At 42.8% G+C, this 21669-nt stretch overlaps 1 protein-coding gene and 1 long non-coding RNA gene across 3 annotated transcripts; both read right to left on the bottom strand.

Moving 5' to 3' along the window:
- Nucleotides 1–5736: 5736 nt before the first annotated feature.
- LOC112937400 (uncharacterized) lies at nucleotides 5737–13995 on the bottom strand. 2 transcript variants are annotated; one of them, XR_003239955.2, is made up of 8 exons: nucleotides 13117–13995; nucleotides 12914–12993; nucleotides 11665–12539; nucleotides 11183–11292; nucleotides 10942–11068; nucleotides 6363–6474; nucleotides 6213–6266; nucleotides 5737–6118 (listed from the first exon to the last, which is right to left on the bottom strand). It is a non-coding gene; the product is annotated as an uncharacterized lncRNA (long non-coding RNA). The 2 variants fall into 2 exon arrangements; XR_003239954.2 differs by having other exon boundaries at nucleotides 11183–12539.
- A 258-nt stretch (nucleotides 13996–14253) lies between these two features.
- Nucleotides 14254–17702, bottom strand: LOC112937324 (disease resistance protein RGA2). The gene is made up of 5 exons (XM_026021797.1): nucleotides 16338–17702; nucleotides 15616–15673; nucleotides 14894–15523; nucleotides 14381–14677; nucleotides 14254–14303 (listed from the first exon to the last, which is right to left on the bottom strand). Exons 1-5 carry the CDS (start codon nucleotides 17700–17702, stop codon nucleotides 14254–14256), a joined length of 2400 nt encoding a protein of 799 aa, XP_025877582.1.
- Nucleotides 17703–21669: the final 3967 nt, after the last annotated feature.

The raw sequence follows: 21669 nt of genomic DNA on the forward strand, positions 1-21669 counted from the left end.
CATAACTCCAGCGCCGACGAACCTTCCCTCCTCCGGTGATGGATCCTTCGGCAATGAATCCATCCGAGGAAGGCAAAGCTCTGGGCATGGATCCTTCGGGCCAAGGTAAGGCTTTGGTGATACAACCTGCGGTGAATCCCTCCGGCGAAGGCGAGGCGCCGGTGATGGAGGAGAAGAAGAAGAAGAAGACGACGACGACGAAGAAGAAGACGAAGACGATGCGGTTTACCCAAGAGCAGATCAACAACTGCATCGCGTACAAGGACGTGGAGATACCATTCAACGACAACATGCCCAGCCTCTTGGAGGCCCTGGGCGAGGAAACCCTCGCCAATTTTCCCCAGGACCTCATCGATAAGCTCAAGGCGTATGAGGATGAGAGGGAAGCGGAGAAGGCCAGCTTCATCGAGATTCAGAACCATATCCGCGGGGAACGGGATGGGATCCTCAACCAGTACTACACCAAAGGCTACGCCGAGTACGAGGTCGTTGTCGACGACGATGGAGAAGAAGACAGTAAAGTTCCTCCTCGAATTGTTGCTCCCCCTGGCCGGAGAAGGTTCCGGAACGGGGTTACCGTGAAGAAGAACCAGTCGGGAGGAGGAGGTAGCGTTAGAAAGATATGATGAATAATTTAGCTAAGTGTGGGGAATTTTTACTTCCCCACTTCTTTCATCAATATAATAATGTTACTACTTGTGGTCTGGCTATGATTTTTTGTTTTTTCAATTCGTGCTATGCTTTGATTTATATTTCTAGTATGGTTTGATCTTATTCAGCATTGACCCATCATGTTGTTCAGAAACTCAAATAGACACACCCAAGAGTCTTTTGTTTAGACTAGTTTTGTTGAGCACTCTCATAGAGGCACACTTGAAAATGCTAGGTACTGATGGCTTCACAATTTGGATTCCTCAAGCCAACTTAGAAATTGTTGTTACTAGCAAATGGTTACAATTTGGAGGTGTCGATCCAATCTAGAATTTTTTTTTCAGACTAGTTTTGTGGGTTGCACAAGCTTTCCTCTGTTGACATTCTTTTGCTCTCCTGAGTCAGATTATAACTATTCCGATCGACTGAGAAGTTAGAACCTTTTGATTTGACATTGTCATATGAGAATGCCACTCTGCTGCCACCAGATTCTCCAAATGCCAATGCAAGTAGGATCAACACCTCAAACGAGGCAGTACGCTGGAGACAATTTTCTCAGTTTAGCTTGCAAACCGTGAGTTGGTTCCTCATAGTGTACTATCAGGTCTTATCACTTTTAGCTGGCAAACCTTTTGCGGTTCCCCTTGGAGTTAATCAGACCTAATCACTGTGATCACAGGTGTCAGGTGATGGAGTGAAACTGATAAATTTATTCAGATTAGTAAACTGAATAATCATCAGTGTTGACATCAATCCAACTTAATTTGTGTAGGGAGTTACTTCCCCCTCCTTTCATCAATATATAATAAGCTCGCAAACCTTGAGTGGTTCCCCATGTAGTATCAGGTCTGTTCAATGGTGGAAGCGGAGCAATTTCTTCAGTAGGCTGGCAGCAAATAGATAATGAAGACATTGTTGCTTAACCAGGATATTATATATACTTTGTTGTGAATTTGTTTTAACTCTCGCGATATCAAAATCGTGTGACTGGATGCGGTGAAGCTTGTGTAACTAGATGCTTCAACATATCTGCACCTGACTGCTTTTGTTATCTCACCTTTAATAATTTCATGATAAAGTTACTGAATTATAGCTTTAAAGAATTTCTAAAATCTTAAACTTACACAACAAAATGTATAACATCTTTTTTATACAATTAAGCAGGTGGTCGTATCAAAAAATTCAGAGAAGGCATGATGAGGATACACTAGGGTTGTTCCATATGGCAAACGACAAAAACCTGCATCCATATTTGAAAGATCTGCATTTTTTTACTGCAACTAAAATTTTAAAAGATCTGCATCTTACTGCAACTAAATTTTGCATGTCCTGCATGAGCCATGAGACCAACAAAAATCTGCGTGTGTAAGCCTGGACAGGAATTTTTAATGTTTTATATAAATAGTTGAAAACCTAAAAATAAGTCTCAAATGATAAGTCCAGTAAAAATTCTAATTTGCCTTGCAGTATTTTTCATATATTACCCATACTCAAACATTTTTACTTGAATTTTTAGAGCACAAAAAGAGAATAATTTTAATAAACCAAAACCAATTTTAGAGTTTTCATAAAAAAATAAAAACCTAAAATATAAAATCCTATATCAATCGGCCGTTTCCGGACCAAAATTCTCTCTCCCCACCGTCCTACTCAGCCATTTTCAGCACATTCCTCTCACCAGGCTCTCCTCCCTATCCCCTAGTCCACGCTTGTGACCTCCTTTTGCGCACACCCTACCAGCTTGCTTATGCTCCATGACCCACGTGCTTGGCTGCTTCCCTCACGTTTGATAACCCAATCCGCTCGAGGCGATGGTCATATTCACCGCGCCCGCGAGAAGATAACCTGTCATGGCCCACGAGGACTTCATATCGCTTATTCCTTCGCCATCTCGAGCTCCTATCTCTTTCTATTGCTTATGGTACTTTGGTGGGCTGGCGGGCGTGTGGGCGTGAAAAACACTATACGTGCCGATTATACCACTTCCAGCACCTGTAGTGTCGACCTCTATCTATTTTTCTGTAGCAGTGATAGTTAGTAATTATACCTGCCCTTAGGAGTGGTACTGTCTTCATGTACTAGAAAACCAGATTTGGTTTAAAATCTTGTACCACTAATAAGTATGTATAATAATATAACTTAGACATGCTCTTGTCTCCAATAAACTCCATATCTCATTGAAGAATAGCATGGCAAAAAAAAGTAGCCTCTTATACGAAACAAAAATTAAATCGTGCCAGCTGTACTCGTACTTAATTTTAGAACGGAAGAAGTCCGCATTTGTCTCTCAACTTTGCTTTTGCCTGATTATAGTCGCTCAAGTATGAATGTCGGTTCCCTAACTCTTAAATTCGTTCACATTTATCGCTTGTCTAAAATTAATGAAAGTGTTTTTTTTTAATGACGTGGTGTCTATGTCCATCCTATATTGGTAAAGAGTGATAATGTCACTCACATGTCATCCTCACCTCCATGTCCAGTGTAACATCTATTGTTTCCTTTTATGTTTGATTTGCGAGCTAATTTGCCAACCAGGATGTCACATAGTGAAAACATTGACAATCACCCTTGTTTTAAGCCTAGGGGTGATACTCATCCTCCCTACCAACCATGCGCAGATATAACATCCTGAAAATTGTTATCAGGTAAAAATACAAGGAGAGGTGCTGATATGACCCCGGTAGAGCTGATGTCCCGATCTTCACGGCGTAGGATTACGAACCGATAACTAGCCTTAAAGAGACCAAGATAACTAGCTGCAAGCAGCCAAGATAACAGTGCAACCTGACGATCGTACTCGAAGCCAACCACCGTCTCTGTTACGGCAACCTGAATCGAGGGTTCGCCCAACCACACTCTAAGTTTACCGACCAACACAACCTGGACTCAATCAAAGAAATTCCTCGAAGGGACCAGAAGCACCAATTGGGGGGCGTCGAACGCCGCTTCTGTAATCTCACAAGGAAATTACAAGAGCAAAGGGGTAGAGATCTCTCTGTGAATTTGCTAGCACACAGCTAAACAAAAGGGGTTCATATTCTCATTATCAAAAGTCTTTTTAATGATAAAACATAGGGGATATTTATACTAGGAACAACCCTCCTAGATGGTAATGAAAAGTCTTCGGAGTTTACTGGACATAGGCTAGCTCAAAGGTCATAATAAGTGAATTTCCGAGAAGACTTGCGTGTCTGTTTAGCTTCTGAGCAGTCTTCAATGATTTGTCCATAACTCCTTATTGGGAAGTCGAAATGACGAGCCGTTTATTGGAGATGAAACTAGACTTGATTATCTTTCTAACCATATATATTAAGCATGGAGAAAATTGACTGGTTGGGTCGCACAAGCCTTGGAAGTTGAGTCTTTTGCAGCGTAAACCATCTTCTTGTTGGCGTAGACAGCTACTGGTTGGGCATGGGCTGGTTCCTCCTCAACGTAACCCTTATCGCCCTCAACGTAACCCATCCTTCTTGGTGTAGTGATGATGTCCTCGGGCGTAAACCTGAGCAATACAAATGTAGAGCATTTAGGTAGTATAAAATTCTCACTAAAATTTGGATTAAGTTGAGCAAAGAGCGAGTTCACCTCTTGTTGTATTTTCCTAGTATGGCTGCACGTAATTGGACCATAATATGCTTGATCATTCTTGGTGAGACGTAATCCATCAACTTGGTTTACGTCATCTTCATTTTCTCCATGTGACGTATGACGTAAACCATCACCCTTGTTTACTTCAAGTGTAGCTGGGATATGCTCATCATCATGTGACAGGGGTTGGGGCACATCAGGTGCACCATGCGCCTGGAAGGTCAGATGGAGATGGCCCGTGCATGTGTGGGCCTGCATTGTTTTATTTTCGGCCTAGTCAAGTAATCGATCCATCCTGATGATCAAATATGTCTGTTCTCCTATTATCAGGGAAATAAATAAAAACAAAAAATAATTAACAGGGAAGACAATAGTGTGGCATAGCTAAATTTTAAAAACTTACTATACTATCACAATGTACCCATGATTTTCAGTGATATAATTTTAGACAACCAATCTTTCGAGAACTTTTTTCAACTATCAATGTTTTAACATCTTCACACAATAGTTCTTTTCACATAAACAAAATCACTTCATTATAAATGCTCAGCCTATGATTGCGGACTGTACAATGTAATTTTTTTATACTCCAAAGGCTTCAGGTACAACAAAGTGCTGCTTTTTTATAATCTCTTATATTGTTCAGATTTCAGGAATTATGAAAGTATTTTACATTGAGTATAAAAAGACCAGAATGTGTTAAGATAACGACCGCGCTGCAACTAAAGATGTCAATTCAAATTATTCCTGACATGAATGAATTATTTGGAATTAGGTCCACAGTCTTGGAGCACCAGTATCTTCGATCTTTCAGTGGAGGCTTGCTTCTTCACTGGTAATTAAAATGGTGCACTGCATCTTATAGAAGTATCACTCTAGGAAGCTTACTATTTGTATGTTCTTACTAGAAAAAATACCCATACGTTACAACGGGTTAACAAAAATTATAACAAATATAAAAATATTAGATAATGATTAGGGTTTAGTTTCCCATGATATGAGAATTTAAGAAAATATATTCCTAAAAAATAAAGAAAGTTTAAAAAAGGAAAAAAAGGCACTTTGTACCCGGCCGATAGAGAAACCGATAGAGAAAGAATGATTTTCATTTAAACAAATATTGAAATGATGTCGTATAATCAGAATTAGCAATTAAGCCCTATAAATTCCAAGAAAATTTTAAAGAGAGTAATTAATATGAAGAATTTAATAAAAATTAAATCCAACCATTTCATTTTATTTCTCACACTTTCTTTACTTATAAATATACCTACCTACTTAGAAAATACCCAAATATTCCAAAAAATGTATTTCAATTAATTAGAATTTAATATGTTTTAATTCAGTTTTCTTGTTTTTTCTCTCCATTGTAACGGGCTTTTTTCTGGTATATACAAATGTTTCTTCCTGTCACACTTTCAAGCTCTAAATATATGAAGGATAAAAGTAAACAACTTCTATTTAGAGTGAACAAATCAGGAATATGAGGCCGCGCCGTCTGCCAAGGCCTCCTTCTATGTCCACGTCAGTGCAATTTGTTTCTATCGTTCGATATGTCATACACGGTTCGAATGCAATTTGCCAGACTATGCATGCACTGGAATGCATATCCCACTGGAATGCATGCACTAGAATGCAGCATGTACTAGTGCTTGACAATGACCTATCATATTACAAGTGTACATAATGCAAAATGTATGAGGCTATAGCCCACGTGATCTGTGCACTGCTTTTTGTCTGAGGGTGCATGCATGGATATTTGCGAACTAGTCTAGTGCTGCTTCTCCTCTACTTGGTATTCACAGAACCAAAACTGAAGTAGCTTCGCTCTTGCCCTTGGCTTACAATGAATGCACTTCTTGGTAGCATTACAAATATCCTGGTACAAGGAGGCAAAGAGCATGTACGGCTAAGAACACACCAGTATAAAATTCGAGAAGAGATCTATATACCATCAAATTATCAAGACTTACCCAAGTGAAACAAAAATTATCCAAGACTAAGTCCATTAAAGAAGCCCATGCTGACTGCAAAACAGTTCACATAGATCATAAAAATTGATTTTGTTGCAACAAAAGGGAAAGAACAAACTGCACTATACACACACACACACACACACATACCATGAAACCACCCTTCTCATTTCGTGAAGTAATAAACAACCTGTTTCTTTTGTTATCTTCAAATTTGATTTACAGATAGTACAGCCAACTGATGGAATCAAATTCTGGATGTCTGAAATGATACAAATTCTTGTGTTATTTATTGACAGAAGAGAATATACAATAGATATTTTTTGTCAGAAACTTTCAAGCGATAGTACTTATGTATCACAATTCATAAGCAAAGAAACTGGAAGTAAAACAAATCTGCGATTAAGTAAAACAGAAGTGGAATCCTGAAATATTGGATTTTTTAATGGCACCAAAATAACTACAAAAATGTAACAGATCTCCTACTGTAGGTTTTTTTTTTTTGCGAGGTTAGTAACTTAATTTTCTTGTTAGTCTGCTATGGTTATTTTGCATGCACTGACCAGTTTCTCTTTTAACCAGGCGGAAAATAGTCATTTTCCAGAGCATATGACTTTGGGTAAATGCATATAGAATAGAATTTTATATTAAGGTACAACAAAGTAGATTTTAAAACAAACCATGCAGCAAAACAAAAAACACAACAAATTCATGCTTATGACTTAGGAAAAGTATACATGGATTTTACTATTAGTCTTGTTTTTTAAAGGTTTTGGGCTATACCTCTTTAACTCTTAAAGCAGACAGTGAACAAGAAAGTAGTTGTGTAATTCATGCGGTATTGTACTGTCCTGATAAAAAAGTAACGTAGTACAGATAAGAGCAACCAGTTTCGACAATTAATAGCAAAAAGAAAAGAATAAGAAGAAACAAGAAAATCATACCTCCATTTGTGAGAAGGTAGGCTTGTAGGATCGAGATGTCGACTAGAGGGGGGGTGAATAGGCGATTTAAAACTAAATAACACATAATCAAATCTAACCTAAGTTGCTAGGCTTGGTGAGGGTGAACTCTAACTAAGCAACTAAGTTGTGTTTTGCAAACCTAGGGTGATAGTGGCTCAATTATATCTCTAGGAAAGTAAATCACGCTCCTATGTCAATGTTTTGCAATCCTAGGGTGATATAATCTCAAGTATGTCTCTAGAAATGTAAATTGCACAAATGTAAATGCGACAATCAAATGAGACAATGAGACAAGAGATTTTTCACCGAGGTTCGGAAACTCCCCGGTTTCCTACTCCCCGTTGAGGCGAGCCCAACTCCACCGCTCACCCACGAAGCCACCGCACGCCCCCTTCGTCAAGGGGTGGGCAAGGCGGGAGCCGGCCCACGGAGAGGACTACCCAAGCCTCGATCACTCGGGGTAGTTCTTCCTTCACTCCGAAGGTGGTGAACTCCAAACCACTCACAAACTGGCGCCGGGCCTCCTCCACAATCTTCTCGGAGAGGTCACCAGGCAACTCCTCCACAAGCCGTCTAGGAGGCGGCAACCTCCAAGAGTAACAAGCAATGACCTGGTGTGGAGATGATCAAGTGCCACACTAGCTCTACAATGAAAGCAAATGCACTTGACTCTTGGCTAAACAACCCTCTAACACACTAGATGGATGAACACAAAGCTCAAATGAGTGTGAGAGAGGTGCAAGGGGTGTATGCAATTGAATTGGGTGCCAAGAGAGCCACCTTGCTGCTGGTGGGGGAGTATTATACTCCCACCCACCAAAACTAGCCGTTGGGGGCGAAATCCCCCAACTCTGTGCTCTGCCGGTCTGACCGGAGGTATGTGGCCGGTCAGACCGTGCTACTCTGCAACGGCTAGAAAACTAGCCGTTGTAGCCCTGTCAGAGGGCCCCATCGGCCTGGCCGGTCAGACCGACATGGGATGGCCAGTCAGACCGGCCTCGGCTCGGTCAGACCGCCATCGGCTCGGTCTGACCGAATACGGCTCCGTCGGCTCTGTATCGGCCATCCCGAGCAGCACCATCCCGGCCTCCAGGGGGCCGGTCTGACCGCGCATGTGCCGCCAATTAGACCGGCCTTATGCTCCTGTCAGACCGCCTTCTTGCGGCCGGTCAGACCGGCCAGGGCACGCCGGTCAGACCGCCACTATGTGGCCGGTTTGACCGCCCCTGGTCAGGCCGAACCCAGTGAAGTGTGTGTGTGTGAAATGTGAGCACAAGTCTAAATGCATAATGACCTAATGTGGCAATTAAAATCATCTCTTTGCTAGGTCATTACCCCTCTTAATAGTACGGCGAAAGTAAAAATAAACTAGCAAATTTGATCGCCCTACACCTCGATCAATTCTAAATTAAAACGCTAGTTTTACCGTCTTCTTTCCCTTTGCTTTGCGCCGTCAAATTTTAATCCATCGATAATCATCCATGCGCACATATGACGTGGACCTAACTTAAAATGTATAGCTCAAAGACAACGGTTAGTCCACAATTAGCGCTTGTCATTAATTACCAAAATTAACACCGGGGGCCTAGATGCTTCAAGGCTGCAAATATCTTTGTTGTTACTGCTAAATTTAATGCAGATGAACTAAATGCAACTAGAACATCCAGGTCTGTATGTCTGAAAGAACAATGCATTTTGCATTAGTAAATTTGTTTTGAGGGAAAAAAACAAACAAGAGCACTTGAAGAAGAGTTGATTAAGAAAGATTGTGGTCCCACAAACTTAGAGTAGTAACAGAAAAATCTATTGAATTGCTAACCTCAAATCAAAGATGCTTTTGGTTTTGTTGTAGCTAGCTTACAAGGTTTTGTTGCTTTTGAAGCAGTGGAGTCTTTTCGTTCGAGCGAGATTGGCAGAGGCGGTAGACAACTTTCAGATGCTTTACCTATGTCGGGTTCTGGCTGAAAACGCATTAATCCCCCTAGTGGGTTTTGGTGATTAATGAAAAATGTGGTTAAGGGACTAATGAGTTCATTGAGCTACTTTCAGGTGCATTAGTCCAAGGCGTGGAAGATGGATGCTTGGAGACCCCCCAAAAGTATAAAATCAAAGCGGACCGGAACTCGAGAAGTGCATAGCATAGTTTATTTATTGCAATCGAGTTTTTAGGAAAAACCGTACTATTAAGAGGGGTTCCAGGTGATGCTCTGAGATATCTCAAGTGCTCTTAGTGTGAACCAAGTGTCAAGTTTCCCTAGGAGTCATTTTTGCAAATACTCCATCTGTCCAGAAGTGCAAGTCCGGAACTTCCTGTCTTCCAGGTCCGGAAGTTCCGGTCTTGTGAAAAAGATTTTTCTAAGTGTAGTCCGGAAGTTCCTGTCCTACAGGTCCGGAACTTCCTGTCTAGTCTCCAGTTCAAAATTGTGAGTAATGGCTAGATGACGTCACCTAGCCGTTATACATATACAGCTCGTTTCCAGCTCGTTCTTTAGCTATTCCACTTTCACTTTTCGAACCTAGAGCTGTTGCTAGCCTCTCCCAAGTGTTTCTTGCCTTCTCCACTCAATCTAGAGCCTAATTCTTGTGAGAAAGAGAGATTGAGAGGGAGAGAAGAAAATTTGGAGAGGTGTGAAGACTAGGATCTTGGGTGAGCTCTTGGAATATCTCGTGGCCTGTCATCTCGGTGCTTATTACTCTTGGAGATGATCTCCTAGACGGTTAGGTGTCGCCCGCGAGAATCCGTTGCATATTGTGAATGTCCCGGGTAAGTTTGTGAAGGATCTCCTCTCCTCCGAAAGGGAACGAGGTAAGTGAATGAAGTTCTTATGCTGAGATTCTAGAGGTTTTCCAAGTAGAACAACCTACACTTGTGGCGGATTTCTAGAAGTAGGTTGAGTTGGATCTTGGTGGTCACTCAATTCTAGAAATTTGCCTAGGAGTGTTTGGGGTTGAAGGCTGTGGATTTCCTCTGGGGTTTTTGCACAAGTGAGGCAAGGGGTTAATCGAGACCTAGCTCTTTGGAGCTCCTCAACGGAGAGTAGGATCGCAAGATCCGAACTTCGGGAAAAAAATCGCTCTTGTCTCTTTCTGTGATGTTTCTGTGGATGATTCTGTGATCTATCCTCTGCTTAGAATACCTGTGCACCTTCTTGTGAAGATTGGCTTAGTCTCCTGTTTCGAAATTTGAATTTCTTCTCTGTTCTGTTACCCTGAAGTTCCTGTCCTAGAACACCAGAAGTTCCGGGCCTGAAAGGCCGGAAGTTCCGGAGTTCCTTACCAGGAAGTTCCGGGTCTGTTTGAATTTTACCGCTGCGATTTGTTTTTAAGTTTTCAGGGACAGCCTATTCACCCCCCCCCCCTCTAGGCTTCATCAACGCGTTCACTGGCTTTTGAGGGTGATGCCACTTCATCAAGTAGACGATACGAAAGAGATCAATGCTGCTTGCTCCATTGAAAAAGGGCTCCTAAAGAATGATTTCACTCTGTTCAGTGAATTGGTCTAGTCTTACTAATTTAGGTGGTTTTGGACTGTAAACTGTAAACTCCAGCACCTATTGCAAGATGTTGTTATGCTTTCAGTTCAAACCAAGCAACCTACTTTTCTTTTTGGAAAAATGAAGTCACGATCAACAACTATTTATTTATATAGTAGAAATTGTATTCTCCTAGCCTATAAAGAGCATCATAAAAGTAGAAACATCGAAGCAATAAACAATAGGTCTTCATACTGTAGTTTATATGGGAGGGATTTTGCGCATACTAACCAATTCTATGTACACAACCGAAAGTACAGGTTGGAGTCTTGATGGTTGGAAATCTCTGAGTTAACAGATGCAGTGTAGAGTAGAATTATAAGAGATGCTAAAAGCAAGGTCATGTCCAGCAAGGACTCTGCACACAGAAAAAAAAGAATAAGAGCTCATGTCGACGAGATAGGAAAAATGGAAAGAACAACAATTGGTTGGTAGAAAATGGGAAAATTATAGACATGGAAGTGCTTGTTACCATATGTCTCCTCCTTATCGTTCCAAGTGGTGAGGAAGGAAGAGAGGACTATGTGACAAATTAATGCAGCAAGGACCCCTGCAAAGTCATCCATCCTCAGCATGTGCAGCCTGGAGAAACGATGAACAGCAATGAGCTTGCTGTTGCTGTATTTTCTTAAAATTTTTACAATTGACAATATCCAATTTTGTATGTTTGAAACGATCGAACTTCTTGTATTAATTATACATAGAAGAGCATCTATCATATAATATTTTTGTCGCACAAAATTAGAGAAAGCTATCCTTTCATAATACAGAATGACCTCATGTTGGTGAGTTGAGAATGTGGAAATTCATAATGGCTCCAGAGAGTGGAAAGTGCCTGTTACCTCGGAGAGTTGGACTAGTCAAGAATATACTGACCTAGTATGAAATTGATCCAATAAAAATAAGTACTCCAAAGGTGAAGTAAACTTGATAAAGATTTTGCAGGGCTCTTACAGTAGGTTGATGCTGCATTTCCTTTTCATTTTTCTTCTCCTTTTGTCCAGTTCTTGTGTGCATGCAGCATGCCACACTACTACACACTTCATCCCACTGAACTTTTTTTAGGGGAATCTACTAGCACTTCATTCAATAGTATTGACTTGATTACAGTCCTTAACTAATCAGGACCTTAAAAACTCTGGCGGGACAAAGAACCAGGTCGACAAATATTCGCTTGCATATAACATTCCTTGGCTAAAGTATGGGCAGCCATATTGGCCAACCGACGGTCCATTTGATCCTAAAATCTTGAAACAAACTTAGCCAATGCTTAAAACCTTGGACTATTGCCTCATACATCGATCTGTTAACTTCCTCATCAGCCACCATCTTCTGAACCTCTAGACTATCAGTCTCAAGGATTACCTTTGAAACACCCAATTCACTCGCTAGCTGCACTGCCTGAAGACACGCCAACGCTTCTGCCATTGTAGCATCACACATTGAAGGGTAGAAGTGGGCAGCTGGCCCAAGGAAATCGCCACTTTCATTTCTCAAGACCACTCCTAACGCGCCCTTTGAGTTTGCCACCAGAAAAGTTCCATCAGAATTTGCCTTAACCCAGCCAAGCAGATGTTTTTCCCATCATTCTGTAGGATTTCGTCCCACTATTATAGTGGCACTATATGACACAGATCCCATGCCCATTCTTGCTCTTCGCAGGGTAAATCCATTTCTTGCATCACTGATAATATATACCAGTACTAAAAAAAATAATAGATCTTATATGTAACATAAAGCCACCAAGGCACTTATTCATTCAAGAAACCCATGTTTACATATGTCGTCAATATGCTACCTCTGTTGCCAGACAAAGGAAAAAAAGGGATCTGCAGTTCATTGTAAAGGTTAGTATGTTGTACCTGAATAATAAATCATGTTTCCTTTCTAAGTAGAAAACTGTACATATATTTCCTTTACTATATTCTAATTTGATTCAAAGGCACTATAAGCAACTGATGGAATCCTATTCTGAATATCAGAGATTATAACAAGTTATGTTATTTATTCAGAAAACAGCAAAGGGTTAACACGTACAGAAGCTTGATTATGTCATTATCAACAACAAATTCTAAAATTGTGTAAAAGATAGTGATGTTCTGACCAACTGAATATAAGAAAGTTGGAAGCATCCAAGTAACAAAAACAATAGGCATGAATTCCACATTTGTAGGTTCTATTGGGATGATGAGTGATGACTAACCAGTTGTACACTTGTATGTATGTACCAAGTCGCAGTAACAAATGCAGATAGAGCGGGACTATAAGAACCCTACATGGTACCTGTAAAAAAAAAAAAGAATGAACTGATGTTGATGTGCTAGGAAGAAAATGGAAAGAGCAGCAACTGGATAGTGAAATATGGGGAAGAAGAGAGAGTAGTAGAGAGATTGAAGTGCTTGTTACCTTGGTGCAGGCTAGGCCTTTACAATTGGGATAGTTCCTTGAAGCTTGCGGCACTGCCTTTTTAGCTCCTCGTTGCCACAGTAACGGACGTCTATTTCTCGGAGTGTAGTTGGTAGGCGGTCTTTGGCCAGTGAGCGGATGGTTGTGCCATCAAGCGAGCTGATGGCTGGACAGGAAGAAATCTCTAGTTGTTGCAGTGAATTGGGGAGGTTTCCAAGCGAGCTGATGGCTGGACAGTAAGAAATCCCTAGTCGTTGCAGTGAATTGGGGAGGTTTCCAAGCGAGCTGATGGCTGGACAGGAAGAAATCTCTAGTTGTTGCAGTGAATTGGGGAGGTTTCCAAGCGAGCTGATGGCTAGACATCCATAGATCCCTAATGTCTTGATGTTGGGGATTTCACTAAGCCCAGTAGGGAGGGACTGCAGTTTTTTGCACCTCGAAAATTCTAGGTCCTCAATGGAGGTGAGAATGTGAAGGGCCTTCTCTTGCTCCTTTGTGAAGCACTCCACCTCATCGTTCCAACGAAGGTCTAATTTGGTTAGGGAGGAAGAGAGGAGATGGCAAACAGGTGTAGCAAGAACCCTTGCAAAGTCATCTGTGGAGAGTTCCTGCAACCTCCAGGAACGATGCACGTCTTCTTGTTTGTCCACCTGGGAGCAGGAGTGCTCTAAACCAAGGAAGAAATTGGGAGTTTTGTGGACATATAGAGAGGTGAGGTTACCTTGGGCAAGGAGATTGCACAAGACCTCGCCCCCTCTGAGATTGCCACAATGGGAAATGTACAAAAAGGTGAGGTTTGGGAGAGGAGAAGGCAGGGTCTCCATGCCCTCCACGTTCCAGAGTTGGAGCGTTTGCAGGGAGGTTGGGAAAGGGGAATACGAGGAGGAAGAGGAGCAGAGGAGCTTGGGGCAATCATATATCCCCAACGTTTGGAGGGAGAGCAGACCTTGGATTCCACCGCTGTCGAGGCTTAGCTCTCTGCACTCACTGATTTCAAACACCTTTATTTGGGGATGCAGGAGAAGTAGTCCATCGTCTGCTGTTGCTGTTTCCATCTCCTCCGCTTCTCCTGTCTGCTGCTGCGGTATTGTGGTTAGTGTCTTGGCTGCTTTGTTAGCTGATGGTGATAGTGATGATTCAGGAGTTGTTATTGTTCGCTGCTCCGCCACACCGAGCCTTGCTACGTTCTGACATTTCCATATCAGCAAAGTTGATAGTTTGGGCAAGTGAGAGAGCACATGTGTCAATTCCCTCCCTCTAGTACCACATGAACGGATTATCAGTTTCTCAACTGGAAGATTGTACTGGACATAGTTTTCACAATCAACTGGCAACAATATGCTACCTGAATCAGTTATCTGAAGGGTCTTGAGACATGTCAGCATTTTAAGGTGATCCAACGATATAGGGGGACATTTTGTGATATTCATCTCTTGCAGTTCTGTTAGATTATTGAAATCAAGCATGTTCCAAAACATGCTACCTGGAGCATCTTTTCCTGTGATATACAGACTTGATTCGTCTTTACTGTAATTCAACATCTCCAAACCTGAATCCACACCTTGAATAGATACATACAACAGAGAATTAGTCCAAGGTATAGGGGGGAATGACAACAATTTCGGACATTCTGAAATCTTGATTTTCTGTAGTTTAGGAAAACAAATCGTGCTCTGTTGAAACTGACAGGATGTGGAATCTGATAGTGGCAACTCTGTTAATTCAGGGCAATCACTTATAGTTAAACTTTGCAAATGAGGGAGCAAATTAATGGTACCATCCCCATGCCATCTTTTCAGCTTTTGTATGTTAACTAGCTCCAACCTTTTCAGATTATGAAAGTCGTGGCTTGTGACAGAACCCTGACGCTCTTGACCCTCAGTCATGTACAACTTTCCTGGAAGTGGAAATGTGTCCCAATTTACATATTTTATCAGAAGTGATTCCAAATTTCTAATGGAGAGGTCTCCACTTAGCCAATTCGGGCAAGATACGCCTCCATGCCCTGCAATGTGCAGCTCTCGAATGTTGTCATGTGGTTTAAGATTTTCAAGAACATTTCCTTCTCTGATAGGATCCCTATTACATCGCTCATTATCCCAATCCAATACTAAACTATCCAAATGGTTTAGATATGCTAGTTTTGCATCATTTGCTTCCTTGATCCCTTCAACCTTTTCAAGGTTATAAATGCCCAGTGACCCACGGAGTACTAGTAGTCGCCCAATTTGCTCCAAGTCAAAACCTTTCATTTCTCTTTTGACCTCAAACTTCCGTAACTCATGTAAAAAATTTAGTTTTCCCACCTCAAAAATGCTAGAGTGAATATTATCATCATGGACAAGAAAATGGCGTAGTTTTAGAAGGTTTCCCATGTCCCTTGGAAAACCCAATTCACCATAGTGCTCTTGTAAATCAAGGACCAATAAGTGGTAAAATCTTGTGATACTATTGGGTAGACTTGCTCCACACATCCTAGAATCTTTAATCCTTAAGTACCGAAGATGTACAAGTTCTGAAAAGTTACACAACACATCTCCAACATCATAGGATGCCCCTGACAAAAAAATAACCCGAAGGGATTTTGCATCTATCAAAACGTCACCAAAAATCTTGTAAAAGCATCCATGATATTCTCCAAAAAGCATAATTGTGCGTAGGTTCCCAGCTTTCAATTTGTTTCCCAGTGTACTCAGGTCTTTCTTATGATTTTCAAAGGCGATTCTATTCTCAACATGTCTGTTATCTACTATGATAGACATGTGACGTATAGATTTGGGAATTTCGTTGATAGAACTCAAAGTTGAACTATTTAGACAACGAATTTCGTGTGACGAAATATTTGTTGCCAACTCATGCAACAGGTCATGCATTACATAAGGACTGTCATGCTCTTTTCCAACCTGTTCGAAAAACCCATTGTCAACCAATTGGTCTAAATACTCTAGTCCTAAATACTCCATTGTCTTGTTTTGATCATCGGTGCCAAGTAACCCCAGTCCAATCCACAAGTTAATCAATTCTTGTCCACAAAATCTATAATCTTCAGGAAACAAAGCACAATAGGAGAAACACTGTTGTAGATGAAAAGGAAGATAGTTATAGCTTAACTTTAATACCGGCATAATATCATCATCATTGGGCTGAAGTTCCCATTCTTTACTTTCATATACTCTAGTCCATCGGTCCAAAGTAAGTTTATTCCTTAATAACCGACCTACGGTTTTTATAGCAAGAGGGAAACCCTTCAATCTGTCCACTATGTCTACCCCAACTTTCTGTAAACCCGATGGATAATCTTCCCATGTCTTGTTGTTATCAAACACACATGCCTGGAATAACCGCATAGAATCTTCATGATCCAAGCGGTCCAATTTTATTGAGCAATCGGTTGATTCGACCATTTTTGCTATCTTTTGCTTTCGAGTTGTAACTATTACCATATTTCCTTTTGTTCCACTTTTTCTAAATGGAGCTAGTAAGGTTTTCCACTCATCCTCATGATATTCCCACACATCATCCAAGACAAGCAAGAATTGCTGTGATTGTATTCTTTTCTCGATTTTCTCTTGGTCACTTTCATTTTCCTTTTCGTTGTTTCCCTTAGGCATTTTTTCTACAATCTCCTTTGCTAATACATTTGCATTGAAATTTTGAGAAACACATATCCAGACGGAGATCTGAAAGTGGTTCTTCACTTCTTCATATATGTGTTGTGTGAAAGTTGTCTTCCCGATACCACCTGGACCAACAATGGGAAGCACGGTAATGTCATTATCACGGTATTTGCCAATCATAATTTCATCTGCCACGATCCTTTTAAGGTCTTTCCTTCCAAATAATTCATGCTCAATAATCGTTGGGGTGGTTTTAGGTCGTTTTTCTAAATCAATGCATTGGGTTTTAGCATTTTTGGAGTGGCCTGAAGGCTGTAGTGGCCCAAGAATTCTGTCAACAGCGTCACAAACAGGCTTAAGCTGCTCTACTATCTCTGACATTTTTTTGGACATTTCAACCCTAACAAACTTCAATTTAGGGGCTTGGAGATGCTGTTCATTTGTCTTAGCACCAGCGGCATCATCGTTGTGCACAGTTGGGGGAGAGCAGCAAGGGAGGAGTTTACCGACAGCAGTGGCAGGGAGGCATCGCCCTTCTTCTGCATCAGCGTGGCTCCTGGCGCTGGCACTGCACGTGCACTTCAGCTTTCTGGCGATGGCTCTCGCGGTGTGGCGAGCGTGCAGGGCGAGGCCACGGACAAGGCCCCTCTCCTCCTCGGCGTCGTCGACCGCCTCGTACGTGCCATCGAGCTCATCCTGGATGCGGAAGTAGTCGAGCTCGTCCAGCACGTCGTCGGCGTCGTACGCCAGGTCCCGGAGCTGAGACAGCAGCTGATCCAGTGCACCGTTACGGATGTCCCGGCCCTCGGCATTTTCGAGCATCGCCTGCGCATGGAGGAGCAGGAGCTTGAGCTCGCGGATGTTGGGGCCAAGCTTCTTGCTCGCCGCCCATGCCTCCATCAGCTCGCCGGTGACGGGGCCCAGCGCCCTGCCCACCACCCACCGTGCTGCGCTGACGGTGAACTCCATATCCTATTGTTGCGCACATCAGTTGTGCATATTCAGCAGTTAGCTACTACCTCTACCATGTACAAGCGATCGAGAGCAAGAGCAAGAGCATAAACGGAAAGAGAAGGCATACCGCGAAAAGCCGAAAAGGGCCAGCAGGCGTAGGTCGATAACCCTTTCTCATTTAAATGAGTAACACAAGTTTTAGTATGCGCGCCCTATATATCTATATGCGTTTTTCCTATTCCGCGCCGATGCCTTGGCGAGCGAAGTTGCGCATGTTTTTTTGCCTACGACCTCACGCGCGGTTTCGGCCTTGCCCACCATGCGAAGGTGGGAAGACGCGCGTAATTAGCATAACTAGATGATGGGGCGCGCCCCCTGCGTATTGTTCAATTTGATTCCTATTTTGTGTCGTTGCTAGAAGCTTAGAATGTAAATAAGAAAAAAAAATTGTCCACATAACTTAGTGGTGGATTTTCTGAGTGCTAAATAGTTGGATCGCTCAAGCAGTGCTTAGATACCATGTTTACAACAAATTTTGGTGGTAGAGTGCCATGTTAAACCGTAGACGGCAAGTAACACAATTCTGATGGATGAAAAGGATAGTAGTAATTGATGTATATTTTACACAATGTATATGGCCACTTCCAAGTTCCAAGAGCTTGCATTGCATACTGAAGTGCTGCTGTTCCAGATGATCAAAGGCTCAAAGTCATGGCCATCACTTCTCAAGCAAGGGCTACTGTCTACACAGTGCAGTTTCAGCTGCCAAACAATCTTCACTCCGGTTAATTTCTGCTCTTGTAATGAGCTACTGTGCTGGTGGTCATCTCACCTGCCTGTAGTTAAAAAACTCTCTAAAGTAGAGCAATTAATTTATCAAGATTGCCTGCAAGATAATTGAGTAAAAAGGATTAGATTAGGCATCATGATAAATTATTGAACTCGTTGCATTAATCATACACATTTTGAGAGATTATTTAAATAGGTGCATAACTGGATAATTCTCATGATCAGATCCTAATCACTCCAAAAGATGCATCATATGGACTCAGAAGAATTGCATCTATTTTTAGAAAGAATATTGTTTGTAGTGCTCCAAATCTCAATATTTAATTTTTATGATTTGAATTTTGTTCTTGCAACTGGGGTCTAGAGGCAGTAGAATGGTAAAAATGAGAATGCCATTTGCCTAAACCAATGCGAACAAACCATTTTTCCGTCACGAATATGGATATGAGCTAAAGCTTTCATAAAAAATTAGCTTCAAAGCTGGCAGATGGCACCTCTAAAAATGTATGCTCAACAAAAAGAACGACAAACATAAAGGAGAAATGGTGCTGTACTAAAAATATTGCACAAAGTAGTGTTTTGGTGCTGTACTAAAAATATTGCTCTTGAAATGATCCTTCTTGGTGCACTTTGGAATGGAGGTGATGAGGTCCTTCAATAGGCTGCCAATGATGGTTATGGCGGTTGAAAATGTCTGAAATGTCCTGCAACCGTTATTGGGGAGTGATTAGGAGCATCCACATGGAAGACTAGGATGAGAGGCCTCAGCGGAGGTTCGGCCGAACCTTGGCTGGCTCCCCAGCCTGCTGCTTCCTCTTGGGCCTCCTCTCATGACTCCTTAACCCAGTGGTATAGATGTTTAATAGAGTTTATGGGCCCATCCAACCATAGGTCTGCCTCTTGACGGGGTTCGATTGATTGTTTGGTTATTTTCCATCGATTTTCCTTCATTTATGTGAAGATCTCGGTGGAGATAGATTATTTCTAATGAAATATATATTGCAAGCATTGCTAGTTCTCCTTTATTCTGGATATATTGACGGTCGAAATTGGTCAATAACGACCATCAACACGCGGCCTCGGGCATGGCCGTGGCGCGGATTGCTGCCGAGTGCACGCCAGCGCGGGGCACAGCCAGTGTGCGTTGCCGGCGCAGACTTGTGGCTGTGCTGTAGCATGCGCGAGCTTGCAGCCATGGTGCGGGTTCACTGCCATGGTGCGTCGCCGGCACACCAACGCAGTGTTTGCTGACCACGTGCGGTTTCGACCAATCGGCATGTGCTGGCGACTCCTAGTCAGCTGTGGTGAATTTCGTTGGGAATGGCAAAAGCAGAACGAGAACGGGGAGAGGAATTCATTTTTTGCAATTGAATCAACGAGATGCAAAATGAATCTGCGAGTTCTTACCATTCTTCTTTTCTCGGTCTCTGGTAGAACGTCGTGTGCTAGATGTGTAGTCCAGAGTGGTTGTATAATTCAACAAGAATTGGAGACACGGAGATATGAGGGTATGCCTATTTCTCAATCATTTCTTCATGTTCACTAGTACAATGAGTAGCACCCCTCCGCCTTATATAACTAAATTTTATATATGGTAGGTTTAGGTGTAGGCCTAATAAGTGTATATAGGATGGGCTTCATGGGCTCAGGCCCATATGTTTCCTATCAAAAAGATTCAATACTTTGTCTCGGACGTACTTGTATCGATTTTATATGGAAAAAAGTACGAATTACCCCCCACCCCCTGAACTACCTGCAGTCCATCGAATTACCCCCTAAACTCAAAAACCAGTCATCGTTCACCTTGAACTTACAATATCGGACAAATTACCCCCTCGACCCAATCCAAAGCGATTTTTCCTACGTGGCGTACGCATGGCAATCTAATCAGCATTTACATTTTTTTAAATGGTGGGGCCCACCTGTCACTCTCTCTCACCTCCTCTTTCTTCTCTTCCTCTCTCTCTCACTCTTCCTTTCTTGTGCACGGTAGCATGCAGGCGGTGGGCGGCAGCAGGCGGCGGCACGTGCGGGACACGGAGGCAACGACACAGGACATGGAGGCGGCGGTCTCTCTCGCGCCATCGCCACCGCCACCACGGCTATGGTCTGCTAACACCCAAGTGCCCGGAGCGTGGTGCGTCGGTCGTAGGCGTCCCTCCACGCCCGCCCAACCTACGCTCACCGCTCGGGGAGCTCCGCCTCCGCCTCCACCTCAGCCGCCCACTCCGACTCCGCCTCAGCCGCCCGCTCTGTCTCCACATATGCCGCCCGGGGATCTCCGCCTTTGCCTTCGCATCAGCCGTCCGCTGGCCGCCCGCTCTGCCTCCACCTCAGCCGCCCGGGGATCTCTGCCTTCGCCTCTGCCTCAGCCGCCCGCACTGCCTCCGCCAGCACCGCCCACTGCCCCGGGAGGTCCATCTCCACCGCCGTCCGCTGGCTCCACCTCAGCCACCCGCTGCCTGGGGAGCTCCGCCTCCGCCGCAGGTCACCCGCTGCCTAGCCTGAGCACGTGCGTGAGAGAGATGGAATGGGTTGATGAGAGGTATGACAGGTGGAAGAGTTCTGCTACGCCGTCTGTGGCTTCCACTACTTCACCTTTGCCTCCGTCATCGGCATCACCGTGCCGTGCGCGTGGGTTACGCCCGCCGCTGCTCGCCGCCAGCTGCTCATGACCCAGCTGCGCCCACCACCCACCTCCCGCCCCTACGCCGCCCCGTGTGAGAGAGAGAGAGAGAGAGTGAGTGAGTGAAGAGAGGGAGGAAGAGAGGAAGGGGAGGTATGACAGGTGGGTCCCATAATTTTTTAAAAAAAGAAAATGCTGACTGGATTGTCACGCGTAAGCCACGTAGGACAAAACTGCTCTGGATTGGGTCGAGGGGGGTAATTCGTTCAGTATTGAAAGTTCAGGGTGAGCAATGTCTGATTTTCGGGTTCAGGGGGTAATTCGGTCGATCGTGATAGTTCAGAGGGTAATTCGTACTTTTTCGTTTTATATGCATCGTAATGGCATGATGCCAAATAAATAAATAGAGATGTCATATTTTAAAATTTGAAATTTACAATAGCATATGGATGTAATTAACCCTTAATTTTGTGTCGGAAGAAATGTTTACACAGGTCAATGTTATATAACATTGTATATTCTATGGATTGTAATATTTTCTTTTAAATTTCAACAGCCCAAAATAAA

This window comes from Oryza sativa, chromosome 12 (genome assembly GCF_034140825.1).
Source record: "Oryza sativa Japonica Group chromosome 12, ASM3414082v1".
NCBI lineage: Eukaryota > Viridiplantae > Streptophyta > Magnoliopsida > Poales > Poaceae > Oryza > Oryza sativa.